General features: G+C 45.1%; 1 protein-coding gene and 1 pseudogene across 3 annotated transcripts in view; one reads left to right on the plus strand and one right to left on the minus strand.

Moving 5' to 3' along the window:
- The first annotated feature begins 448 nt into the window (after nucleotides 1-448).
- KLHL22 (kelch like family member 22) overlaps nucleotides 449-27,969 on the plus strand; it is a 46,667-nt gene continuing 19,146 nt past the window's right edge. Inside the window, exons 1-4 of one of the 3 annotated variants that reach the window (XM_077160320.1) lie at nucleotides 458-492; nucleotides 4,502-4,675; nucleotides 5,352-5,610; nucleotides 18,798-18,963. In XM_077160320.1, the coding sequence (XP_077016435.1) occupies nucleotides 5,384-5,610; nucleotides 18,798-18,963 (393 nt within the window). In that variant the 5' untranslated portion in view covers nucleotides 458-492; nucleotides 4,502-4,675; nucleotides 5,352-5,383. Of the gene's footprint in view, nucleotides 493-4,501; nucleotides 4,676-5,351; nucleotides 5,611-18,797; nucleotides 18,964-27,969 lie in introns of all 3 variants that reach the window. The other 2 variants (XM_077160318.1, XM_077160319.1) reach the window with 2 other exon arrangements.
- On the minus strand, nucleotides 9,156-10,010 carry LOC143682144 (transcription elongation factor A protein 1 pseudogene; annotated as a pseudogene).

Here is a 27,969-nt window from a genome sequence, read left to right on the forward strand (position 1 = left end):
CTTGTTCACACAGGTTTCTTCCACCTGACTTCCCAGGGCCTGGCCCAGACTTAGGCGTCTCCTTTCTCCAAATCCACCTAGAGGTTCGGCTACTGGTGGAGGAAGGAATGAATGAGGCAGGGAAAGAAGGAATGAATGAATGAGTGAGCGGGAGGGAGGGTGGGCGTGAAGAGGGTGGGGGGTGGGGGATGAGAGAGGGAGGGAGGGTGGGAGTGATGGATGAGTGAGGGGGGCAGGAGCGGGGGAGGAGGACGCGGATTTACGCTGAGGGACCCTTGCCAGGCGGGGGTCGGTGGTCCTCAATCCTCCGCGCGCTCCCCCAGGCGCCCGGCGCTGTGCGGGTGGGGCCTCCTCCGCGGAGCAGCTGCGGGCTCCAGCCCCTGTCTCCGGCCTTCTCTTCGCCTCTGCGCCTGCGCGCGGCCCACGTGACGCACCCTCCCCGCGCCCCGCCCCCGCCCCGCGAGTCGGCCTCGGCCTGCGGCGGCTCCCCAGGTGAGCTGCGAGGCGCAGGGCGGTGTCGGCGGCGGGCTGGGGAGCGCCGGCCCGGGAACACTGGCGGGGGCGGGCGGGGAGGGCCGCGGCGAGCGGTGTGGGCGCACAGGGGCGCGGGGCGGGCGCGGTCTGAGGCGCGGGGGCGGCGGCCTGAGGCGAGCGCGCGGCCTGACGTGGCGGGGGCGCGGCGGGGGCGCGGCGGCGGGGGCTGGCGGGGGGCGGGGGCCCCTGGGGCGGCCTCTTCAGCCGGGTAGGCCAGTGGCCCGCGGCGGGCCTCAGCGTGACCTTCCCCGCGGCGCCCCGGGCCTGCAACAGGCGGCTGCGGCGGGGCTTCGGGGCGCGGGGCGGGGCCTGACGCCACCTAGGGCCTCAGTTTCCCCGGCCGCGCGCTCGCGCTCTGGCCACCGTCTGAGGGGTTCAGTGTGGGGGTCCTGAGGGGACGCGGAGACCGCGCCGTCAGGGGCCAGGTCCTGGGGCGCGAGGCGGGGTCCCGCTTTCGGGGAGATTCCCCCCCCCCCCAGCCTCCCTTCCTGTCCTCTCCTCGCGTACCCCTGGCCCATCGCTGTAACTCTTCCTGCAGGCTGCCTACATCCGGGGTTCGTCTTGGGGCTCCTCGGAGGATCACCTTAGGACCCAGTAAATGGTTGTGCAGTTGAAATTCTTTCTGCCAGGCATACCTTCATTATAATTATTTTTCTGTCCAGTCTGTACTTGATGGGGGTCTAAGGCTTACTCTTTGATTCTCTGAAACTTTGGAAGGCATCGAGTGGGAATCTGGGATCTGGCTGGAGGGATCTGGGATCTGGCTAGAGGGATCTGGGGAAGAGCCTCAGGGTAGTCCTTTGTAAAATACGTCGGGAGGGGAGGGTGCCACAGCTTCAGCTTGGAAGAGCAGTCTTTATTCCAGAAAACAGGTGTGAGAAGGGAATCATAAAGGGTGTGCTGCATTTGGCTTAATTTTCTGTTTTTTTAGAATGCTGTCAATTGTGGAAATATGAATTTATCTATATATGTATAACTACATTTACTATATATTAAACTATATAGTAAAAACTCTGAAATGCGTTTTTGCATTTCAGTCAGAGCAAAGACTATAAAGAAACACTATTGGTGAGTTAGGCAGTTTCTCATGCTTCTCAGGTTCTCGTGCTTTGCTGCTTGGAGAATAAGTTGGCATAACCTGTATGCGGGGCAGTTTGACAATATCCTTTAAAATAAAAAATATTCGGTGTACAGGTGGTTCACTGGTAGAATACTCGCCTGCCATGTGGGAGACATGGGTTCAGTTCTTAGGCTGTGCACCCCAAAAATAAGAAATAAATTAAAAATATACTTTAAAGTAAAAATGACTCAGTAGTTCTGTGGCTCAGTAATTTCCCTCAGATAACTGCCACATGTATGTTGTGGCATGCATAGTTGAGTTGCGGGGCCAAACTGGTTGCAATAACAAACTGCAGGAAACCCAGATGCCCCTCCACAGAGGATTGTTCAAATAAAAATGGCTTTCCATATAATGGACTGTGCAGGAATAGGGTATATTTTCCTGTGCATCCCCTTCCTTCTGGAAAGTGGAATGATAGTTGCGTGTGGGAGAAGATTAGTTAGGATGTAGGTGAAAGAAAAACTTAAGTTTCATGGTATACTTTTCTACTGTACCTTTTGAACTAGAATCACGTGAATGTATTAACACACTCAAAAATAAGTGAGATTTTATTAAATATTTCAAGCTGACAGAAAAATACAGAGAATGATACACCACCTGTCCCATTCAAATCCTAATGCTTTGTCTTGCCTTTTCTTTTTTAAGAAATAAAACCTTTGGTCCTTCCTGGAGGTAACCATGACCTTGAATCTTATTTATCATTCCAATGTTTTTGTTCTGTTTTATACCATCATAACATCCATCTGTAACCAATATAGGGAGAGCATTGTTTTACATGTTTTCGAACTTTTTGTAGGCACAATTGTGCAATTTGCTGTGCCCTCTCTGTTTCTCTCTGCATGACTTTGAGGTTTTTCTGTGTTGACTGCTGTGGTTGGAGTTCTCCTTGGCTCACTGAAACTATCTTCTGGTATTCTGTTGAATCTCCAAGGCAGATGTTTCTGGGGTGGCTTGTGTTTGCTTTACGAAGAGGGTTCTCATATGCTGTCTTGAACATGTTGCGCTCTGTCGTGTGCCTTCTGAGCAGGGAATGCTTTCATTTTTCTTTACACACCCCTGAACACCTAGCTTAGTTCCTCAAGTTGTGCTTGTTAAATGGGGGCTGGGCCTACTCAAGGAAACAGCCTCCCAGTTTTGTGGACTTGTTTTTGCAGTAGGCATTGAGGGGTAGCTGCCTTCCACCTCTTCCTTTCCAAAGAATGGGGGGCTGCTGTGCTCCAGGTGGCGTGGGGCCCCCGCCTGGGGACTGGGTGTTTGTGATTGCAGCCAGTCTTCTCTACTGAAGAGGAAGCCAAGGCTTGGGGTTTGGAGCTAAGTTCCCAGAGTCATGTTGTCAGCAAGTGGTGCAGCTGGCCCTGGGCTGAGCAAGTGCATGAGATAAAACGCCAGCCGTCCGGGAGCTGGAATCTCCTGGGTAGGTGAGCCTGCTGTGATTGATGGAGTGTGGCCCTCGTGTTCTTTGTCCTGGGGAGAGAAGTGATTGAACTAGACCTTGACCAGCTCTGGGTTGTAGAGACAGAAAAACTGAGGCAGGCAGGTGAAGGCGGGCAGAGGGTGATGGGTGTCCATTTGGGTCTAAAAGCTAGCAACAGGATGTTGACGGAAGTACAGCTTGAAGGAGAGTTGAGCCAAATTTGGGGAGCCCCAAGTGGTACTAGGAGGAGGCCATGCTTGAGAAGTCAGGAATCAGAGGAGGGACGTCGTGGGACGGCCGTGTGGCCTGAGCGGGGAAACCGGGAAAGGATCAGACAGCAGGATAGCGAGACAAGTTTGGATGTCATTGCAGGGGTTGAACGAAGGTGCTGGCTGGGGGTGGAATGTGGGAGTGACTGTCTGAGACAAGGGACTAGAGAAGAATCGTAACTAGAGGCTCTGGTCTCAAGAGACGGGATAATTGAGACTGTGGGGCTTCTGACGTAGAAGGTGGTGTTTGTACCAGTAACAAAACCAGAACAGTCGGAGGGCTTCTGGCTGGATCAGGTGTGGAGCTGGAGGAGGTGTGTTTGAGGTGAGGGTACGCTCTTGGAACCGGGTGGGCTGGAGTATGGTGTGTTGAGTGAAGGGAAGGGTCAGAGAGAAGGGTGCATTGCCATGGGGCAGTTTCAAGGCAAGGGAGAGTCCCAGGTGAAGAAGTGGGCAGTGGCTGTACCTCGGCCCCTGCCATCTCTGCAGCCTTGGTGCAAGAGCCTGCCCAGGGTGGTGAGGACGGAGAGGGACATGGGTGGAGGCCCCACGCTGAGAGGCAGGAAGGCAGTGAAAGAGCGCACATTGGGCTGTTTTTTGTTTATTTAAACACAGCAACATACAAACACAAACATTCTTCCCATATGATCATTCCATTCTTGGTATATAATCAGTAACTCCCAATATTATGACATAGTTGTATGTTCATCACCGTGATCATTTCTTAGAACATTTGTATCAATTCATAAAAAGAAATGAAAAGAAAAAAGAAAAAAACTCATATATACCACACACCATACCCCTCCCTCTCGTTGATTGCTAGTATTTCCATCTACCCAATATATTTTAGCCTTTGTTTCCTCTATTTTTTTCTATACCCCTTATCACTCCCTTTCATTGATCACTAGCATTTCAATCTACTAAATTTATTTTAACATTTGTTCCCCTTATTATTTATTTATTTTTAATCCATATCCCACTAGGCTGTTTGATGGGAAGCAGGAGAGGGGCCGGAGTGGCACTGATGAGTGTTCAGAGCAAACAGGCCTTGGAGTAGGGAGGCAGGGGGGAGTGAGAGCAAGGCTCCTGGGCTTGGGGGGTGAGGAGGGAGGCCTCCTCTTTTCACATTTACATTAGAATCGTTTTTCAATTTTTCTTGTAAAGAATAGTGGGGAATTGGAGAAGAATTCCACATATTTGGAAGGGCGCGGTGGAGTGATGTGCAGTGGAGAAGGCGATGTTCACAGCCTTGGAGGAGGCAATGCGGGCCCCAGAGCAGCCTGCTGTCCACAGGCTGTCCTGCTTGGCTTCAGAGTCCATGGCAAAAGTGTGTTGGCAGTAGGTTTGTTTTACTGATTGGATTTCCTAGGCTCCTGTTCAAATCAGTTTGTATTCTTTTAACATAGGGACCCGGTTGTGAGAAGGTAACCTGCGATTTCCAACGTAGTAAAGATGATGTCCGTGTGCTCATAGTTACTGTCCTTGAATCTCAGAACCTCAAGAAAGAGAATAGACCCTTGAACCCCACCCCCACCCCAGTCTCCTGCCCATCAGTCAGGCCTTGTGGTCAGTGTGTCCATTCACGCTGTGTGGGAGGACCCAATTTTGTTCCTTCTCAACAGGAGGAAGGAAAAGCTCTAGAGAACTTGGTAGTGCGGTGCTATATGTTCATCATTTGACTAATTTTATAATACCCCAGTGCGTGGGGATTTTTTTCTCCCTTTTTGCAGTTGAGGAACCTGGCCTAGGCCTGTCTGTCTCCTAAGCCCCTTTTGTCACACAGGAATGCTGAAGAACCCAATATGGGATAGAGGTTCTTGGGGTGAAGGGACAAGTGTAATTAAGAGGAAGGCCCAGTTCGGGAGGGGAGAGGGAATCGGGGTCTTTGAGACTCTAGAGAAGGTACAGGTGACCTTGAGGCAGGGACAGCAGGTGCGCTGGGAGCACAGCCAGCCGGTCCCTGGAGGGCTGGGGGCTGGCCTGCTGCTCACCCCTGGGCCTTCTGTTTTGCCAGCAGACCCACGTGGCGAGGTCTGGAGTCTCAGCATGGCGGAGGACCAGGAGCTCACCCAGCTGAGCAAGGCGCCCCCGCAGCCCACACACCAGCACTGCATCAGCAACACATACCGCAGTGCACAGCACTCCCAGGCCCTGCTGCGGGGGCTGCTGGCGCTGCGGGACAGCGGCATCCTCTTTGACGTGGTCCTGGTGGTAGAGGGGAAGCACATCGAGGCCCACCGCATCCTTCTGGCCGCCTCCTGTGACTACTTCAGGTGAGGTCTGCCTGCAGCCTGGCTCGTTTTGTTACATTTCGTTTGCAAAGGAAGTTCTCTTCTATTCCTACCTTGCAGAGAGTTTTTATCCTGAATTGCTATCAATCTGTTTTTAAATGCCTTTTCTGTCTCTACTGAGATGCTTTTTAAAATATATAATGAACTTTATTTTTAGAGCACAACTGTTTTTGTCATGAAAATGGCAGGTCGTCCCAGGCACGGTAGACAGATGTACTCCTGTGGCGTGCACCTGGGCCCCCTGAGGCCCTCCCTCTGCTGGGCAGGGAGAGCACGCGGAAGCTTTCACCTGCACTTCCCCCATTTGCTGCAGTAACTGTTGACAAGCCTGAGAGAAAGAAGGGGTTTTGGAGTTGTTTCATTTCCTTTCAGCCATCCCATCTCTCAGGCATGTTCTCTGTTTTCCTTTTTCATTTTGTGAGCAGCATGCTTTGGTTTGGTATTTTCATAAAATGAGTTTTCTACTTGAAGTTTAATATCTTGGTATAAAACAGATTTTTTTTTCCTAATCTGACTTTCATTCCCCACCCTCCCTACCCCCGACATTTGTATTTTGAAAAATTTCACACCTACAGAAAAGAGGAAAGGATAGTACAGTGAACACCCTATACCACGTGTTAACTTTTTGCTACCTTTGCTTTCCCTCTCTCTATACACACACCTTTTTATAAAAGACATCATGACACTTTAGCCAAGTGTCACCCCTTCCCCTGTGTTCATTTTTTTCCTAAGAAACTTTATTGAATTACAAATTTAAAAATGGATCACTTAACTTAAAAGTGGGAGTAATTTTAGTCTTTTCTTAAACTCGCTCTTTTCAAAAAAAAAAAACTTTACCTTTGAAATGACAATGCAATAGGTTAGTCTGTGAACTGACAAAGTAAAGGTGGGCTGGTGCCAGGGAGCCAGTTCTTACAAATATGGGTTTTAACATGGATGTTCAGATATTGTTTTCTTTATTACATCAGACTGATTTACAATAAGAAATGGGAAAAAAGGGAGTGGAGGGGAGTGCCAGGCATGGACTGAGGTCTTTTAGTGGTGTCTGCCAGAATGCAGGTTGAGTTTGATAGCATGTGGCCTTCGCAACAGCGGCCTCTCAGATGCACTGGAGCAAGTGCACGTCCAAGGAGCCTGGCAGAACAAGCATACACACCTCAATAAAAAGTAAAATTTTACTGCAAGAATTGTATATAAGACAACGAATGTTACAGCCATACACCCAGTTTGGTCAACAACCTTCTACAGCATGTAACCAAAAAGATCAGCACATAAGACTCAGAACGAAAATATTTTCCATCAACCTCGATATGAAAAGACTACAGCTGTTAATGGCTTGTACGATCCTTAAGCTTAACTCCTAGGTCAGTTTGGATTTCCAAATCTAAATCAAGTCTTGAACTGTTTACATTAACTACTCTATAATAAAATGCTAACATTTTCTACCCAGCACATCTTCCTATGAAGTACAAAAATGGTCCGAAGCTTTCATTCTTTGCTTATGCAGGGATTTTGTAAAAAAAAAAAATGCTAAACTATGACAGTGTTCTTCTGCAAAACTAAAATCAACTACAATGTGAAACAGGTAAACAAACAACAAAATCAAACTGATTTCAACAAAGTAAAGTCATGTTTCCAAAAGTAAAATCTATTAAGAACAGGTAATTTACACATACAAGAAATCACAAGAAATGGTGATCATGGTTAGTTAACAAATGCAAAATATCTCATTATCCCACGCTTCAGAACATAATATTTAAAATCAAATTCATATGCTGGTTCAAATATGTACAATTTAGATAAGCTGGTCAAGTATTATTTGAATACATACTACACTTGATAAATCTAAAATTATATTACCTTTTATTCTCCTTTAATATTTGCAGGTAATGCCAATATGGAAAAAAATGTGATTTCCATTAATGTATAAATAGAAAAGAATAACATTTTTAGCATAATGTTTCAGACTGTAAAAAAGTTAAGGTATATTTCCCTTTAAGAAGAAAAATTGAGTGCCAGAAGTTTAACTGATAAAAGTTCAATATCTTTTGTTGTTGTTGTTTTGGGAAAAAAAAAAAAAAAGTTCAATATCAACTTACTTATAAAAATGAAAAAAGTATTCTGAAACAGATACCATACAGTTACTTTATGGTCTCCCTACTGCTCTCTGAAACTATGGAAGGTATTTAAGAAAGGGATGTTAGGTCAAAAGCAGATTAACTCAAGGGGTGTAGGTGCTTTAAAAATCTGATTTGCCAGAAAACTGATTGCTTGGCAGAGTTTTTTTTTTTTTTTAACTTTTTTAAATGATAAAATATAACATATACAAAGCAAAGAAAGAAATAAGCAGTAATTCTTTTCATTCTGTTCTACATGTATTATCAGCAATTCACAATATCATCACATAGTTGCATATTCATCATCATGATCATTTCCTAGAACATTTGCATTAATTCAGAAAAAGAAATAAAGAGACAACAGAAAAATAAAACGAAAACAGAAAAAAAAATTATACATGCCATACCCCTTATCCCTCCCTTTCATTGATCACTAGCATTTCAAACTTAATTTATGTTAACATTTGTTCCCCCTATTATTTATTTTTATTCCATATGTTCTACTCGTCTGTTAACAAGGTAGATAAAAGGAGCATCAGACTCAAAGTTTTCATAATCACACAGTCACATTGTGAAAGCTTTATCATTTATACATTCATCATCAAGAAACATGGCTACTGTAACACAGCTCTACGTTTTCAGGCAGTTCCCTCCAGTCTCTCCACTACATCTTGAATAACAAGGTGATATCTACTTAATGCATAAGAATAACCTCCAGGACAACCTCTCAACTCTGTTTGGAATCTCTCAGCCATTGACACTTTGTCTCATTTCACTCTTCTCCCTTTTGGTCGAGAAGGTTTTCTCAATCCGTTGATGCTAAGTCTCAGCTCATTCTAGGGTTTTTCTCAATCCCTTGATGCTGAGTCTCAGCTCATTCTAGGATTTCTGTCCCACATTGCCAGGAAGGTCCACACCCCTGGGAGTCATGTCCCATGTAGACAGGCGGAGGGTGGTGAGGTTGCTTGTTGTGTTGGCTGGAGAGAGAGACCACATCTAGCAGTAATTTTTTAAAGCACAAGTAGTTTCAGAACAGATCCCAGAATTTGTCATGGGCCACCATTCCACCATCTCAGATTTTTCCTTGTAGCTACTCCTCAACACTTGAGGCTAGAAGGAATATTAATATAGTGATTCAGCAGTTGTACTCAATTGTTAAATCCCATTTTCTCTGTTATACCTCCTCCTCCTTTAATCCTTCTCCCAGTCTATAGGGATCTTTGGGCGATGCCTGTTCTGACCTTTTCATTGTGAGAAGGGGTGCCAACACTAAAGAATAGGGGATAGAACTAACTGATAACCCTGAAGAGGCTGGTCTCTCTGGGTTTAAGGATTCATCTGACCCAGGAACCCTCTGGGAATTATATGTCCCAGGAAGGCAAACCTAATGCATGTGACCTTTGTAGATTCTCACTTTGAGCCCTGAGTGTTCTTAAGAGTCAACAGGAGTGATGTTGCTCTTTGTACTCGTGTGTAAATGCAGTTATTCTTTTTACATCTGCCACAGGTGAACAAGTTGGTCTGGGTTCTGCTCATTTTGGCCATTTGATGCTCCCTGTGGCTTCTTTGGTCAGGTTTTTCCACATCTCTGAGCTCATCACTAACCGTTTCCTCTGCTGTCATTTGAGCCTTTAAGTTAGGAAGAATATTCTCACATGGTACATTTTTCATTAAATTTGGATTCTTTGCATCCTTAAGATTTGATATCCTACTTCATACTCTATTTTTGTATTCCATGTCCATATTCCTGATTTCTTGATGTATAGGTTCCTCGGTTTGCGACCCTGCTTCCTCATCCACTCTGATAGCAGTGTAGTCACCTGTTCGGAGAGCTCAGCAAACATCTCCCTACACTTTAATCCAACAGGACGAGAAGTGTTTGGTTCCCAAGGAAAAGATGAAACATGAGTATCTCGAGCATTTATCTCATCCTTTGTGCTTACATTGCCACCGGAGCTACTTTCTTCTCTTGCATTAGGGCTGTTCTGCAAGGCCATGGCAGTTCTTTTTTCTTTTCTTCAGAGTCTATCAGTTGATGGTTCATCTAGTAATTTTTTTCCAGGATTTGTTGAGAGACTTTGTAAAGATGTAACTTATTCGTCTTTACCTGCGAATAGCATTAGCTGACATTCCAAGTCTCATGTACATTAATAATTCTCAAGTCTTGGGAAAGTTCTTAAGCTTCTTCAGCACATCCAGCACTCCAGCCGTGTTCTTCTGCTCCATCTTGTCCATCTTGGCAATGTGGACCACCTCGTCCTCCATGCTCTGGCAGAATGTGGGCACATCCAGGTATTGGGGCCGTAGGGATAGCATCCAGGCACTCGGCAAGCCCCACATGCACTGCTCTGTTCTTGTGATCCTGGCTGGAAGGTCCACAGGAGCCCTGGTCACTTCTTGGGGCCTCTGGTTCCCTTTGGGTGCTGAAGCCCAAGTCAGGGGGTGATCACTACCATGTTTGTGTCATCAGCACAGCTGTGATTTTCACGACTTCCTGGCCATTGGCCATGCAGAGGCTACTTTAGATCCCCTGCCCTGGCCTTTCACCTTCTGGCTCACACCTTCTCATCCCTCAGGTCCCAGCCTCTGACCTTCCCTGTGGGGTCAGACTCTAGCCCAGCATCTGGCCTGTGGGAAAACTGGTGAATTTTCCATCTCGTGGAATGGGTTGAACGCTGGCTTTCATCCCAGCTTAACACTGTGATTGCCACAGATACTCCACAGATACTGTGGTGCAATGAGCAGATGTGCGTTAGTAGCAAGTCTGTTCACCATTACCACCCATTGTCTGTGCAGCTCGGCCCCTGGGGGTGGGGGCTGCTACCCTGGTTTCCCACAGGTGGAGGTTCAGATGGGGTATGTGCCCACCCAAGGTCTTTCCATTCCAGCTCACATTCTGGCAGATTATCTCGTCTTCAGTGCTAGGTGGTAGTTCTCTCTTTCTCATGTTAGAAATTATTGAGTAATATATTTCTTTATAGTTTAAGTGAAGGAATTTATGGAGCAAGAACCTCAGTAGTGGCTTGGCACAGACATATCCAGGAGTGGCAGTGGTGTTCCCTCAATTCAGTGTGGGGTTCAGCTGGGGTCGTTAATAAATTGGCTTTAAGATATGTGCAGGATGGTGTACGCAGGGCAGCTGGGGCCACTTGCAGAAGGGCACTAAGCCCTGAGAGGGCTCCCAGCCCAGCACTGGGACCCACCAGCTGAGGGGCTGTGACAAGAGAGCAGCAGGAGACTGGGGAGGTCAGCAGGGCTTCCGTGGTTCCCCTTTTTTTTAGCCCTTAAGTGTTTGATTCTTGTCATCATGCCACTCTAGCTAAAGACCGGTCATGGACACCTTCTTTCCCTTATTGATTAGAAACGTTCTGTGGCTTTTCCCCTCTAGAACCACTTCCCAGCCCCTTTCCACAGTGCTCAGAGTGGTGCTCTCGTCTCAGGCATGGTGGCTGTGCATGACTGCCACCCCCACACCCCCATTGCCTTTCTCTTCCACTATGAGGGGGCAGGGAGAGTTGCAGCATTATCCGGTGAACCCAGACTGACCCAAATACACATGAGAAAGAAATGCCTCCCAAGGCTCTGTGATCTGTTACTTGAGTCTGGTTACACAAATAAAGGGTTGTTTTGTTCCTACTAAGACGGTGAAAAGGTAAAAGATTTATATAATGCCTGTGCTGGTTTGAAAGGATGTATGTACCCTAGAAAAGCCATGTTTTAGTCTAAATCCCATTTCATAGAGGTAGAATAATCCCTATTCAGTACTGTATATTTGAAACTGTAATCAGATCATTTCCCTGGAGATGTGATATAATCAAGAGTGGTTGTTAAGCTGGATTAGGTGATGACATGTCTCCACCCATTCGGCTGAAGTTTCTGAAGTCCTATAAAAGAGGAAACATTTTGGAGAATGAGAGATTCAGAGAGAGCAGAGCAGAGTGACATAGCCACGAGAAGCAGAGTCCACTGACCAGCAACCTTTGGAGATGAAGAAGAAAAATGCCTCCCGGGGAACTTCATGAAACAGGAAGCCAGGAGAGGAAGCTAGGGATGACACTGTGTTCACATGTGCCCTTCCACCTGAAAGAGAAACCCTGAACTTCATCAGCCTTCTTGAACCAAGATATCTTTCCCTGGATGCCTTAAATTGGACATTTCTATAGATTTGTTATAATTGGGACATTTTTTCGGCCTTAGAATGTAAACTAGCAATTTATTAAATTCCCCTTTTTAAAAGCCATTCTGTTTCTGGTCTATTACATTCTGGCAGTTAGCAAACTAGAACAATGCCTATCAAGGGGAAGGGTAGAGAGAAGAGTGTTTCAGACAGTCTTTCTGGAGGGTATGCTGGCAAGGGCTCCCCAAAGGTTAGAAACCTGTACCCTGGGGCCCATGTTGAGCCTCCAGTGCCTGCCCTGTGAGTGATGTACCTGGGGCTGGGGAATGCACGTGCAGAGGCCACCGCGTTGTGGGAGGTGGCTGCGTGCCCAGTAGCAGGGGAGGGCTAAGGGTGACTGTATTGGTTTGCCAAGGCTGCTGGAATGTGGTATACCAGAAATGGGAATTTATTCAATTACACGTTAAAGTTCTAAGACCAAAGAAATGCCCAAATTAAAGCATCCAGAAAAAGTACCTTCAAGGAAGGCCAATGTCTGGCACATGGGAAGACTGGTGTCTGCTGGTCCTTGTTCCTGGTTCTGTTGCTCCCAGCTTCTGATGCCAGTGCTTCCTCTCTAAGCATCTGTGGGCCTTCACTTAGCTCCTCTGGGACGTAACTCTAGGTTCTGACTTGTTAGCATCTCATGGGAAGACACATGGCAACGTCTGCTTGGTGTTTCATCTCCAAACGTCTGTGTCTAGGTGTCCAATCTCTGTCACACTCTAGGCATCCTCAGATGTCTGTGTCTCTGTCGGCTCTGAGCTTCCTCCACGATGTTCTAAAGGGCTCTAGTAAACTAATCAAGGCCCACTGTGAATGACTGGAGTCACATCTCCACCTATTCAAAAGATCACACCCACAACTGGTGTGTCGCATCTCTATGGAAGAAATCTAATCAAAGTTCGCACTCTGTCCCCACACGTCTGTCCCCGCAAGATTGGATTAGGAAGGAGAAGAGCAGCACAGCTGCCGGAAAATGAGGTTGTTGGTGGGTTCTGAAAGGGGGCAGCCACCATGCCCTGTGAGGTGAAGAAGGGGAGTGCCCTGTGCTGGAGGAGCCCACCTCCGTGAAACTCTAGAAGGGACTGAACTCTGGGGAGAAGGAACTGAGCACTTTCATCCCTTTACTGGATTATTTGAATTATTTTATAGAGAACCCAAGGTTCACCATGTGCCCTTCCACTTGAAAGAAAAACCCTGAACGTCATCGGCCTTCTTGAACCAAAGTATCTTTCCCTGGATGCCTTAGATTGGACATATCTATAGACTTGTTTTAACTGGGATATTTTTTCAGCCTTAGAACTGTAAACTAGCAACTTATTAAATTCCCCTTTTTAAAAGCCATTTTTTTAGCATTTTAATTTTAGTAACACATATACAACTCCAGTTTTTCCCATTTTAACCACTTTCAGGGGTACAATTCAGTAGTATTAATTATGTCCATGGTATTGCACTACCATCACCAACATCCAGCCTCCAAACTCTTTCATCACCTCTGACAGAAGCTTTATACCCGTTAAGCAGTAGTTCTCTCTTCCCCTCACTCCCAGACCCAGGTGACCTGTAATCAAACCTGTCTCTGAGTTTGCTTCTTCTAGATAAGCAAGATCATACAATATCTGTCCTTTTTGTTTGGTTTATTTCATTTAACATGATGTCTTCAAGGTTCATCCAAGTTGCAGCATGCATCTGAATAACATTCCTTTTTACAGCTGAATTATAGTCCACTGTGTGGCTATACCATATTTTGTTTATCTGTTCATCTGTTAATGGTCACTTGGGTTGCTTAGGACCTACTTTTGAATTTTAAGAGATATTTGAAATCCTGTTTGGTGCTCCCCCCTGCTGGTGGAGATGCCATAGTGCATCGTGACCAGGGTTGGGAATTGCTGCCCCAAGGCCTTGAATGTTTGTGAATCGATCGCCTGGCCCCAGGGCTCCCCAGGAGTTGTCACCTCACTGCTTTTTCCTGTCTCATCTCCTACGTTATGTGCATGTGTTCTGGTGTTCTCCAGCCTGTGCTGCCATCCTCTGTCTTTCTTGCTGTGCAGAGTTACCTTCTTTCAAGGCCCATCCAAGTGCCCTCGCCTCTGTGGGCCTTCCCTTTTCCAGCCAGAGGGATGTCGGCCTCTGGCTCTTGGGCCCTCTTTGTTTGTCCCATCCCTTCAGAAGGCTGTCTGTGCCTTGGCTTTTGTTAGTCAGTTTCCATTGGACTTCTCTTTCGACTTCCGTGAGCCTGCCCTCTCCTGCTTTTCTTTGTACCTTCTCCTTGGCTGGTTTCTTCTCTTTTGGGCCCCAACAGTCAGAAAGACCCTGGGCTCTGTCCTGTGTACAGCCTTCCTGGGTAATGTCATCCTCCTTAGTTTTCAGTGCCATCTGTGAATAATAAGAGACTACTTTGCTCAACTCAGTGTGTATAATTTTGAAAATTTGGATAAAGCTGATAACCTTGTAGAAAACATAAATTGCCAGAAACCCTGAAGAGGAAGAAAGCTGTTCCTCCTGAAATCATGAGGCCAGTATGTTTTCTGGGGGCAGTTTTGTCTTTTCTGAACAGACTCCAGTGCCATTTAAACTCTTGCGGAACAGAGAAAAAGGGATGTTTCCAAATTTTTAAATGAAAGTTACATAAAACTGATACCAGAACTGGACCGACAGTCTACTGACAGAAAGTTTGCAGTTCTGTTATAAATGACAGTGTGAAAACCCTCAGTGGGACCTTGTCACATGGAAGTCGAGACACGCATAGCACAACTTTCAGAGTAGTATACTTGGACCCTGGTAGCATTTATTCCTTGAAGAAAAGGGTAGTTCCATGTGAGGAAATCTTTAATATAACACTTGGTAATAGATGAGGAGAGATAGCACACAGCCGTCTGCCTGTATGGTAAATAGGCATGTGACAATTTCATCATCCAATCCTGCAGTTTAAGTAACTTTCTTTGAATGGGTGAAAAGGTATTACCTGCTCTTTTGGTTTGCTAAAGCTGAGGAAACGCAATATACTAGAAATGGACTGGCGTTTAACAATGAGGATTTATTAAGTTGCAAATTTACAGTTCTAAGGCCATGAAAGTGTCCAAACTTAATTTGGCATCAACAGGATGATACCTTTTCTGAAGACCAGTTATTGGCGGGCTTGGGCTTCTCTGTCAGATAGCAAGGCACATGGTGATGTCTGCTGGGTTCTGCTGCTTCAGCTCCTGGTTTCAGTGGCTTCCTCTCAGGTTCTCTGGGACTTTTTTCTGTGAGCCTCTCTTAATTTCATCTCTTAGCTTTTATATTTGTTAATTCACTTGCAAAGGATAAAAGTAAAGAGGTAAAAAGTAAATAAGAAGGAAGAGGATTAAGACCCACCTTGGTTGAGGTGGTTCACATCTCATTTGAAATAACTTAATATGTCCCATCTACAGTAGTTCTGCACCCACAGGAATGGATTAAAAGAGCATGGTCTTTCCTGGGTTGCATAACAGCTTCCATCCACTGCTTCCTCTTCTACCCCTGTCCTTTCACCCCATCCTCCCCATGGTAACCATTTCTTAAACCTTCTTATTCATCTACAAAGTGTTTCATTTTTATAAATACTAATCCACAGTCCCTGAACTGCAATTCTGAAACCCCAAAAGTCCTGAAGTGAAAAGTTTTTTAAAAAGAAGCTTGGCATAAATCCACTGAACTACAAAGCCCGCTCCAAACTGATAGAAGGCTAACACATTTTTTATCCTTAGTATGAGTCTTTATATGATGATTTGGAAACATTAAGGTATTTGAAAATGAGGTACTGACCCGGATCCATTGGGTAACAAAATACCTGGCATATATACAAAACTTCTCAAGTAGAAACCTTCTGAGTTTTGAAACACACCTGGCCTCAGGGCTTGGATGAGAGATTACGACCGGAACCAGCAGACACATGGAAGTGCTGTTTTTCCCACCTCGTGTTCGTTCTGCACCTTGCAGTAAGTCCTGGAGGTGCTGGGTGGAGCAGTTGCTCAAGAGAATTGGTAAGAATTTATATTACAGGCCTAGTACAGTCCTGGAAAGCCAAAGAGCAAGCCAGCCAGCCAGCTACACAAAGTGAGTTAAAGTCCTGTGTAGTTCAGCAAGAGAAAACAATCAGTGCGATATACCACATTAATAGAGGGAAGGAAAAAACCGTGTGATCATTTCAGTGGATTCAGAAAAGACATTTGATATAATCAGCACCCTTTCCTTTAAGAACCCTCAGAAAACTGGTGAGAGGACAAGCAACCCAATTTAAAAATGAGTAAAAGACTTGAATAAATATACAAATGCCAATGAGAGCATGAGAAGCTACTCAAGACTTTTAGTTGTTAGAGAAATGCAAATCAAAACCACAGGAAGATACCGCTTCACACCCACTAGGATGGCTCCGGTCAAAAAACCAAAACATAATAAGTGTTGGTAAAGATGTGGAGAAATACTTTCTGTGTGCTCTGTTGGCCGGAATGTAAAATGGGGCAGCCACTGTGGGAAACTGCTTACAGTTCCTCCAAAATTTAAATATAGAATTACCCAGCTGTTCTTCTCCTATATATACCCCAGAAGAACTGAAAGCATTAGGGAACAGCTACTTGCACACCAGTGTTCATAATAGCATCATTCGCAAAGCTAAAAGATGGAAAGAACTCTGTATGGGAAGAGTTTCTTTGTCAACAGGTGAATGGATAAACAAAATGTGGTGTGTTGTAAATACCTACTGAACGGAATATCATTCAGCCATAAAAAGGAATGACGTGAGCCATGCTGTAGTTGAACCTTGAAAACAATATCTCAAGTGAAATAAGCCAGAGACAAAAGGACAAATAGTGATTTCACTTACGTAAGATACCTAGAATAGGCAAATTCATAGAGATAGATTAGGGGTTACCATAGGCTGGGAAGGGGGAAGAATAAGGAGTTATTTGCTTAATAGGTATGGGGTTTCAGTTTGAGGTGATGAAAAAGTTTTGGAAATGGATCATGTTTCTGGTAGCACAACGTTGCCATTGTACTTGATGCTACTGAATTGTACATTTTAAAAATGGTTAAAGGGCAAGTTTTGGGCTACATGTATGTTACCAAAATTTAAAATGACTAGGGTATGTGACAAAATGCCCTGAGGGGCTGAGCCTGGCATGAGGGGCAAAATCAGTCACCTTCAGAGCTACAGCGGCAATCACCTGGAAGGCTCAGTGGGAGGAAGCCCGATCTGCAGCAGCAGCACAAACGTGGAATGTCTGGAATCAACTCAGCATACGCGTGCCAGGTGTATGGGAAGATGCCTTGTGAGAGCTCCAGAGGGGACAGTGCACTGTGTTTGCTTTGGGTGGGGAAATTAAACATTTTACAAATGTGCAGTCCTTGATAAATAAGTCTCTGTGGACATGTTTCCAGTGAATTTACCAAGAGTGTTTATTGAGGGGAATTAGACAAGCAGATTCCCAGTGTGGAAGGCCTGGTGTCTGGGAGCAGAGCTGGGGGAGAGACTTCGGCCACAGACCGTTACATATTTCAGATTTTGCACCACATGTGCCTATCACCTAGTGAAAAAAATAAATAAAAAGTAAAAAGAACTACACGCTGATGTGACTGTTAGATTGAAACCTTTAGCCCGTGTCTCCTCTGACTGCAGCCTCTTACCTCTAAACAGCTTATTAGCAGTCTCCACTTGGATCTGAGGCCAGTATCTCTCACTGACTGTGCCAGGATGGAACTCCCACTCCCCTCTCTAAACCTGCTTCTCCCAAATTTCCACTGTCCCCCAGCTACTTCCTCCTGGGCTCTGTTCCTTTCACTCTCAGCATGTTCTCTCTACCCTAGAGCCCCTCTGCCCTTGGTCCAGGTCACCCCTCTGTCCATATACCCAGGGGAACTTCTGTCTGATGAGTCTTCCCACCTCTCCAGCCCCTTCTTCCTTACCCTACCCATAGGCCCATATATTTCACAGCCACCAAGCCCCCAGGACCTGAGAAGGCCTTCACCTCCACAGCTTCCTTATCCTCAAGATCTCTACCCCAAACCTGTCCTGCCCCAGAGGTACTGGTTGCTGCATCCTGGCCCTGTTTTCACCCTCCTCACTTCCTCCCTTCTGTCAGGGTTTTCCTTGCCTCTGGGCTTGGGGACCGTGTCTTCTTGCCTGGAGTGTGCACCCTCTGGCTGGCAGTCTATCCTGTAGGTTTCTGCTCTTCAGAGAGGCTTTGGCCCTGTTCCCCAAGAGTTCTCCGCTCAGCTTCCCCATTTCTCCTATAGCAGACCTCCCTCTTAGCATTTTACCGATCTGTACTACCTTGTTTGTTTTTTTCTTTCCTTTCTCTATTGTTGGTCTTCCTTTTGTAGTGTTGAATAATTCCTTACAAAGAGGAATCTTATCTGTTCAGTTTACTGTTACTCCTTCAGCACTTTGAGTGGTACCTAGCATTTGGTAGGAGCTCAGTAAATATATGTTGAATGGAATGGATTTTATTAGTTGTTTCCCTTTAATTTATTATTTCTTTCAAAACATGCTCTGGAGCTCCTGCTGTGGTCCAGGTCCGGGACTGATGGCTGCAGCAGAAAGTAAGCTGAGCCTGGTCCCTGCCTGTGGGAGGCTGACATTTGCCTCCTGGGCACACAGAAAGAAGAGAGACAGGGCGCAGTGTCTGGTTGGGCTATGTAGACTTGAGCAGGAACTTGTGGGCTCTTTTGGTGGGGTGAGTAAAGTGGGCAGTCTGCTTACTCAGCATGGAGAGCAAGCCAGCATTCCATCCTGCACCTTTGTGCTGAGCCAGCTCCCTCCTGTCCGAGCCCTGTGGCCAGGTGCTTCATTCCTCTTGGAATGCTCCAGCTTTCTGCGGCCTGGGCTTGTATCCCAATTGATAATAACTCCATTGTCTTATCTCTTCACTTTGCAGGGGAATGTTTGCTGGGGGATTGAAGGAGATGGAGCAGGAAGAGGTCCTTATCCACGGCGTGTCCTACAATGCCATGTGTCAGATCCTGCATTTCATATACACCTCCGAGCTAGAGCTCAGCCTGAGCAATGTGCAGGAAACCTTGGTTGCCGCCTGCCAGCTTCAGGTGAGGCTTGCCTTCTCAAGCAGGGCAGACCTGTACCCAGGTGGGCTCTCCCCAGGGTGCCTGCCCGGCAGTGCTGTTGGCATGAAGGTGGGTCAGGAGGGCGAGGACACCGACAGGCCTGGACAGCTAAAGCAGAGCTTCTCCCAGTGCCTCCTGGGCTCATGCCCCTCTTTTGGGTCTGTTCTTTACCTTTTTTCTGATTTATTTGCCTCTGGGCCTGGGTCTCCCCGCCACTGAGAAGACCTTGAGAGCCAGCTTGGGGCATCCGGGAGCTCTGGTCTTTGGCAATGCTGAGCTTCCCATCATTGCTGCCTGGGCCCTTTCTGCATGTCTGCTATACCTAACCTCTGATATCTTTAAGATTATTTTGCCTTTAAATAATTGTTTTCCTACAGAATTCAGAAAGTTTCCCGAGGGTTTGATCTTTATCTACCTTTATGCTGAGCCAGTACAGTACAACTTACATTGTAGAAGTTTCTGTTGAATATTAGTTCACCCAGGGCTGGGAAGAGCTGTCAGACGGCCTGAGACATCTCTTCCTACATTTCTTGAAAGTGAAATGAAATGCTGCATTGAGTTCATTATTCTCACCCTTTTTCTGGTCAGAGTGCATTCAGATCATTGAGGATCCTTTGGAGGCCCAGTCTGCATGCCAGCCCCTGGCCGCCTATCATGCTCTGTCATCCCCATGTGGGCAGGAGGGAGGCTTGCTGGATCAATTTGGGCCCCTGCTCACCTCTCCATATTCACATGCTGGGGAAGCAGCCTTTACAAGGGAAGAAATTCTCCTACAGTGTTTTGTTCAGGGCCCTTTCTGTCCCCTCTGCCTCTGACCTTACAACCCTTGACTTCCATTTTCAGCAGCCTTCAGCACATCTCCCCCAAGAGAGCCCACATCAGCATGGCTGAGGCCAGGCTATCCGTCCACTCCTCCCCTCACCCCTGCTGCCCTGCTTGTGCCCCCCTCCCGCTTCGCTGCTCTGGTTGTGGTACATCAGAGCCTCCGTGTCTCCTGAACCTTTCCATCTTCATTTCCTCCATCCAGGTTGTGACAGCATCCTTTTAAATGTTACTAATAGCACTCTCCTCTATTTCCATGTCCTTTCTCCAGGTCTTCTTTCTCCCTCCCAGATGCTCTCTTTGCCTCCTCCTTCTGTTCCCCTGCCTGATCACACCCCCTGATACCAAGTTATGTTACTAAAGATGGTTTTCCCTTTCTGTCTCGCCCTGCCACTCGCAGCTGTGGCTTCAGCCCATGCTCCTTGGAGCCCTGGGTGCTGTGGCCCCATGCCTCACTTCTTGAGTAGCTCTGCTTTGTTATTTTATTTAAGTGCCCAGACCTCCCATCTCATGTTTTTTCCTATGCTCAGTGACTGCCCCGTGTGTCCCCTGCCCTGGACCTGGGTTGTAGTTCACACTCTCCACCGTGTCCCCAGAAACCCAGGTCTCAATCCCAGCAAGACCGTTACAGTCAGGTGACTCTGAGCCATGACTCCCGCTTCCCGGCCCATTATGGGCTTCTGCCCATGATGGGCTGAGGGTGCTTTCTCCCCAGCACACGGCCCTGCTGCTCTGAAGGAAAGGCCTGGAGGAGATGGGCCACACTGGCCTTCTGCTGGGACTCTTTTCTCAAGGAGCTCCTCTTCAGGCTACTCAGATGCTGTTTTCTCTTACATTTCAACCAGAACTTGGTCTTCAGCATCCTGACTCATGACAAATAAGAAGTAGTGTTTTAGGAAGAAGAGGCAAAAACAGAAGACCCACTAAAGGAGAAAAGAGATAATAAAGGAAAACCTGTTAGGACCTAACAAAGCAGTGTGGGGATATTTGACTTAGGGCAAATGTTTGCCTGATAATTTTCAAATTTCCATTCAGCCCTCAGCAGATCACCTGGCAAGAAGTAAATGTCTTTTTTTTTTAATTAATTAACGGAAAAAAAGAAATTAACCCAATATTTAGAAATCATACCATTCTACATATGCAATCAGTAATTCTTAACATCATCACATAGATGCATGATCATCGTTTCTTAGTACATTTGCATCAGTTTAGAAGAACTAGCAACACAACAGAAAAAGATATAGAATGTTAATATAGAGAAAAAAATAAAAGTAATAATAATAGTAAAAAAAAACTAACTTATAGCTCAGATGCAGCTTCATTCAGTGTTTTAACATGATTACTTTACAATTAGGTATTATTGTGCTGTCCATTTTTGAGTTTTTGTATCTAGTCCTGTTGCACAGTCTGTATCCCTTCAGCTCCAATTACCCATTATCTTACCCTGTTTCTAATTCCTGCTGGACTCTGTTACCAATGACATATTCCAAGTTTATTCTCGAATGTCGGTTCACAGCAGTGGGACCATACAGTATTTGTCCTTTAGTTTTTGGCTAGACTCACTCAGCATAATGTTCTCTAGGTCCATCCATGTTATTACATGCTTCATAAGTTTATCCTGTCTTAAAGCTGCATAATATTCCATCGTATGTATATACCACAGCTTGTTTAGCCACTCTTCTGTTGATGGACATTTTGGCTGTTTCCATCTCTTTGCAATTGTAAATAACGCTGCTATAAATATTGGTGTGCAAATGTCCGTTTGTGTCTTTGCCCTTAAGTCCTTTGAGTAGATTCCCAGCAATGGTATTGCTGGGTCGTATGGCAATTCTATATTCAGCTTTTTGACGAACCGCCAAACTGCCTTCCACAGTAGTTGCACCATTTGACATTCCCACCAACAGTGGATAAGTGTGCCTCTTTCTCCGCATCCTCTCCAGCACTTGTCATTTTCTGTTTGGTTGATAATGGCCATTCTGGTGGGTGTGAGATGATATCTCATTGTGGTTTTGATTTGCATTTCTCTAATGGCCAGGGACATTGAGCATCTCTTCATGTGCCTTTTGGCCATTTATATTTCCTCTTCTGGTAGGTGTCTGTTCAAGTCTTTTTCCCATTTTGTAATTGGGTTGGCTGTCTTTTTGTTGTTGAGTTGAACAATCTCTTTATAAATTCTGGATACTAGACCTTTATCTGATATGTCATTTCCAAATATTGTCTCCCATTGTGTAGGCTGTCTTTCTACTTTCTTGATGAAGTTCTTTGATGCACAAAAGTGTTTAATTTTGAGGAGCTCCCATTTATTTATTTCCTTCTTCAGTGCTCTTGCTTTAGGTTTAAGGTCCATAAAACCGCCTCCAATTGTAAGTTTCATAAGATATCTCCCAACATTTTCCTCTAACTGTTTTATGGTCTTAGACCTAATGTTTAGATCTTTGATCCATTTTGAATTAACTTTTGTATAGGGTATGAGATATGGGTCTTCTTTCATTCTTTTGCATATGGATATCCAGTTCTCTAGGCACCATTTATTGAAGAGACTGTTCTGTCCCAGGTGAGTTGACTTGACTGCCTTATCAAAGATCAAATGTCCGTAGATGAGAGGGTCTATATCTGAGCACTCTATTCGATTCCATTGGTCGATATATCTATCTTTATGCCAATACCATGCTGTTTTGACCACTGTGGCTTCATAATATGCCTTAAAGTCAGGCAGCGCGAGACCTCCAGCTTCATTTTTTTTCCTCAAGATGTTTTTTGCAATTCGGGGCACCCTGCCCTTCCAGATAAATTTGCTTAATGGTTTTTCTATTTCTGAAAAATAAGTTGTTGGGATTTTGATTGGTATTGCATTGAATCTGTAGATCAATTTAGGTAGGATTGACATCTTAACTATATTTAGTCTTCCAATCCATGAACACGGTATACCCTTCCATCTATTTAGGTCTTCTGTGATTTCTTTTAACAGTTTTTGTAGTTTTCTTTATATAGGTTTTTTGTCTCTTTAGTTAAATTTATTCCTAGGTATTTTATTCTTTTAGTTGCAATTGTAAATGGGATTCGTTTCTTGATTTCCCCCTCAGCTTGTTCATTACTAGTGTATAGAAATGCTACAGATTTTTGAATGTTGATCTTGTAACCTGCTACTTTGCTGTACTCATTTATTAGCTCTAGTAGTTTTGTTGTGGATTTTTCAGGGTTTTCGACGTATAGTATCATATCGTCTGCAAACAGTGATAGTTTTACTTCTTCCTTTCCAATTTTGATGCCTTGTATTTCTTTTTCTTGCCTAATTGCTCTGGCTAGAACTTCCAACACAATGTTGAATAATAGTGGTGATAGTGGACATCCTTGTCTTGTTCCTGATCTTAGGGGGAAAGATTTCAATTTTTCCCCATTGAGGATGATATTAGCTGTGGGTTTTTCATATATTCCCTCTATCATTTTAAGGAAGTTCCCTTGTATTCCTATCTTTTGAAGTGTTTTCAACAGGAAAGGATGTTGAATCTTGTCGAATGCCTTCTCTGCATCAATTGAGATGATCATGTGATTTTTCTGCTTTGATTTGTTGATATGGTGTATTACATTAATTGATTTTCTTATGTTGAACCGTCCTTGCATACCTGGGATGAATCCTACTTGGTCATGATGTATAATTCTTTTAATGTGTTGTTGGATTCGATTTGCTAGAATTTTATTGAGGATTTTTGCATCTATATTCATCAGAGATATTGGTCTGTAGTTTTCTTTTTTTGTAATATCTTTGCCTGGTTTTGGTATGAGGGTGATGTTGGCTTCATAGAATGAATTAGGTAGTTTTCCCTCCACTTCGATTATTTTGAAGAGTTTGAGGAGAGTTGGTACTAATTCTTTCTGGAATGTTTGATAGAATTCACATGTGAAGCCGTCTGGTCCTGGACTTTTCTTTTTAGGGAGCTTTTGAATGACTAATTCAATCTCTTTACTTATGATTGGTTTGTTGAGGTCATCTATTTCTTCTTGAGTCAAAGTTGGTTGTTCATGTCTTTCCAGGAACCCGTCCATTTCATCTAAATTGTTGTATTTATTAGCGTAAAGTTGTTCATAGTATCCTGTTATTACCTCCTTTATTTCTGTGAGGTCAGTAGTTATGTCTCCTCTTCCATTTCTGATCTTATTTGTTTGCATCCTCTCTCTTCTTCTTTTTGTCAATCTTGCTAAGGGCCCATCAATCTTATTGATTTTCTCATAGAACCAACTTCTGGTCTTATTGATTTTCTCTCTTGTTTTCATGTTTTCAATTTCATTTATTTCTGCTCTGATCTTTGTTATTTCTTTCCTTTTGCTTGCTTTGGGATTAGTTTGCTGTTGTTTCTCCAGTTCTTCCAAGTGGACAGTTAATTCCTGCATTTTTGCCTTTTCTTCTTTTCTGATATAGGCATTTAGGGCAATAAATTTCCCTCTTAGCACTGCCTTTGCTGCGTCCCATAAGTTTTGATATGTTGTGTTTTCATTTTCATTCGCCTCGAGGTATTTACTAATTTCTCTTGCAATTTCTTCTTTGACTCACTCGTTGTTTAAGAGTGTGTTGTTGAGCCTCCACGTATTTGTGAATTTTCTGGCATTCTGCCTATTATTGATTTCCAACTTCATTCCTTTATGATCCGAGAAAGTGTTGTGTATGATTTCAATCTTTTTAAATTTGTTAAGACTTGCTTTGTGACCCAGCATATGGTCTATCTTTGAGAATGATCCATGAGCCCTTGAGAAAAAGGTGTATCCTGCTGTTGTGGGATGTAATGTCCTATAAATGTCTGTTAAGTCTAGCTCATTTATAGTAATATTCAGATTCTCTATTTCTTTATTGATCCTCTGTCTAGATGTTCTGTCCATTGATGAGAGTGGTGAATTGAAGTCTCCAACTATTATGGTATATGTGTCTATTTCCCTTTTCAGTGTTTGCAGTGTATTCCTCACGTATTTTGAGGCATTCTGGTTCGGTGCGTAAATATTTATGATTGTTATGTCTTCTTGTTTAATTGTTCCTTTTATTAGAGTATAGTGTCCTTCTTTGTCTCTTTTAACTGTTTTACATTTGAAGTCTAATTTGTTGGATATTAGTATAGCCACTCCTGCTATTTTCTGGTTGTTATTTGCATGAAATATCTTTTCCCAACCTTTCACTTTCAACCTATGTTTATCTTTGGGTCTAAGATGTGTTTCCTGTAGACAGCATATAGAAGGATCCTGTTTTTTAATCCATTCTGCCAATCTATGTCTTTTGATTGGGAAATTCAGTCCATTAACATTTAGTGTTATTACTGTTTGGATAATATTTTCCTCTACCATTTTGCCTTTTGTATTATATATATCATATCTGACTTTCCTTCTTTCTACACTCTTCTCCATACCTCTCTCTTCTGTCTTTTTGTATCTGACTCTAGTGCTCCCTTTAATATTTCTTGTAGAGCTGGTCTCTTGGTCACAAATTCTCTCAGTGACTTTTTGTCTGAGAATGTTTTAATTTCTCCCTCATTTTTGAAGGACAATTTTGCTGGATATAGGAGTCTTGGTTGGCAGTTTTTCTCTTTTAGTAATTTAAGTATATCATCCCACTGTCTTCTAGCTTCCATGGTTTCTGCTGAGAAATCTACACATAGTCTTATTGGGTTTCCCTTGTATGTGATGGATTGTTTTTCTCTTGCTGCTTTCAAGATCCTCTCTTTCTCTTTGACCTCTGACATTCTCACTAGTAAGTGTCTTGGAGAACGCCTATTTGGGTCTATTCTCTTTGGGGTGCGCTGCACTTCTTGGATCTGTAATTTTAGGTCTTTCATAAGAGTTGGGAAATTTTCAGTGATAATTTCTTCCATTAGTTTTTCTCCTCCTTTTCCCTTCTCTTCTCCTTCTGGGACACCCACAACACATATATTTGTGCGCTTCATATTGTCCTTGAGTTCCCTGATACCCAGTTCAAATTTTTCCATTCTTTTCCGGATATTTTATGTTTCTTTTTGGAATTCAGATGTTCCATCCTCCAAATCACTAATTCTATCTTCTTTCTCTTTAAATCTATCATTGTAGGTATCCATTGTTTTTTCCATCTTTTCTACTTTATCCTTCACTTCCATAAGTTCTGTGATTTGTTTTTTCAGTTTTTCTATTTCTTCTTTTTGTTCAGCCCATGTCTTCTTCATGTCCTCCCTCAATTTATCAATTTCGTTTTTGAAGAGGTTTTCCATTTCTGTTCGTATATTCAGCATTAGTTGTCTCAGCTCCTGTATCTCATTTGAACTATTGGTTTGTTCCTTTGACTGGGCCATATTTTCAATTTTCTGAGCGTGATCCGTTATCTTCTGCTGGCGTTTGGGCATTTAGTCAGATTTCCCTCGGTGTTGGACCCAACAAGTTGAAAGATTTTTCTGTGAAATCTCTGGGTTCTGTTTTTCTTATCCTGCCCAGTAGGTGGCGCTCGTGGCACACGTTTGTCCGCGGGTCCCAGCAGTAAAAGGTGCTGTGGGTCCTTTAACTTTGGAAAACTCTCGCCGTGGGGGAGGTTCGCCAGACGAAGTGGCTTGGAAGAGTGCCAGCCGGCCCGGGGGTCCGAACGCGGGGAGGGTCGCCGGTCGCCGCAGCCCGGGAGAGCGCCCGTCCGAATTTCCTAGTCGGCCCGGGGCGCCAAGCGTGGCAGGAGGGCACCAGCCGCCGCGGCCCGGGAGAGTGCACCCTTCCCAGCCGGACCAGGGAGTCACGTGTTTGTAAGGGACCCCCCCGGTCACCGTTCTCTGCGGCCTGGGGATTTCCGATACAGTTCTCTCAGTTGGTCCCGGTGGCCGCACGTGGTGGGGGCGCCAGCCGCCACGGCTTGAGGGGTCCGCCTGCCCAATTCTGCCAGCTGGCCGGGGAAGGAGGAGGGGAGGGACTCCGGCCGCTTGCCGCCCCGCCCGGGGAAGCCCGCGCCCCTCGGCGATTTCACTGGAGCGGGTTCTCCCAGCCGGTCAGCCGTTCCAAGATGGGGTACGCTGTCTTTTTGATCTCTGTCGTGGCTCCGGGAGCTGTTCTGTATCATTTCTACTCCCCTAGTAGCTGTTCTGGAGGAGAAAAGGTGAGGATGGCAAGGCTGTCGAGGATGGTGGCGGAGGAGCCGGTGAAGGCGAAGAGGGCACGGTGGTGGTTGGAGAGACGCTGGAGCAGGAGGAGAAAGGGAAGGATAAGATGGCGGATGGAGCGCCGCCGGAGCAGAAGGGGAAAGAGAAGGGCAAGATGGCGGCGGGAGCGCCGCCGGCAGAGAAAGAGGAAGAGGAGGGCTAGATGGCGGCGGGAGCGCCGGCGGAGAAAGAGGAAGAGGAGGGCTAGATGGCGGCGGGAGCGCCGGCGGAGAAGGGGGAAGTGGAGGGCCAGATGGCGGCAGGAGCGCCTGCGGAGAAGGGGGAAGAGGAGGGCCAGATGGCGGTGGGAGCGCCGCCGGCCGAAAAAGAGGAAGAGGAGGGCTAGATGGCGGCGGGTAAATGTCTTTTTTTTTTTTTTGGTTTGGACAGGCACCAGGAATCGAACCTGGGTCTCTGGCCTGGCAGGCAAGAACTCTGCCACTGCACCACCATTGCCCGCCCAACAAATAAATGTCTTTGAAATTAGGAAAAAGAATATTTTAAATGTTTATTAATAAGCTTCAGATACCAGCAAAATTACCCTATGTGCAATAGTTAATTTTGATTAATGAGGTACTCCCATTTTAAGAGAAATTCTAAATCCTGTTTTCCTAAAGAACTTGGGAATACCTGGCTTATGTTCCTGGCAGTTTTTCATGGAACACTTTATTTAATTTCATTCTGCCATGTTTTGATTCTATACTCCTCGGATGCTTTTTAACAGTTCTTGGAGCCCTGAGGTCTAATTCTGCACTCCCAACTGAACCCCATTTTCTCTCTCACCCACCTTCCAACCAAGTGACACTTATTCACTTTGTGCTAACTGCAACCTAATGTGTCTCTGCACGGGGAGCCTGAGGAGGCCTTCCCCTGAGTCAGGTGTCTGGGGCGGGACTGTCAGTGAACACTGCAGGGGATTCTGACGCACGTGGGTGGCTCCCACCTGCTCTGGAGGGAAAGGATGGCCTGCAGCTCTGGTTGAGGCTATAGCTACAGGATTTCTGTCAGAAGAAAAGAGCAGGGCATGGTTTTGCTTCCA

This window comes from Tamandua tetradactyla, chromosome 5 (assembly GCF_023851605.1).
Source record: "Tamandua tetradactyla isolate mTamTet1 chromosome 5, mTamTet1.pri, whole genome shotgun sequence".
In the NCBI taxonomy this organism is placed as follows: Eukaryota; Metazoa; Chordata; class Mammalia; order Pilosa; family Myrmecophagidae; genus Tamandua; species Tamandua tetradactyla.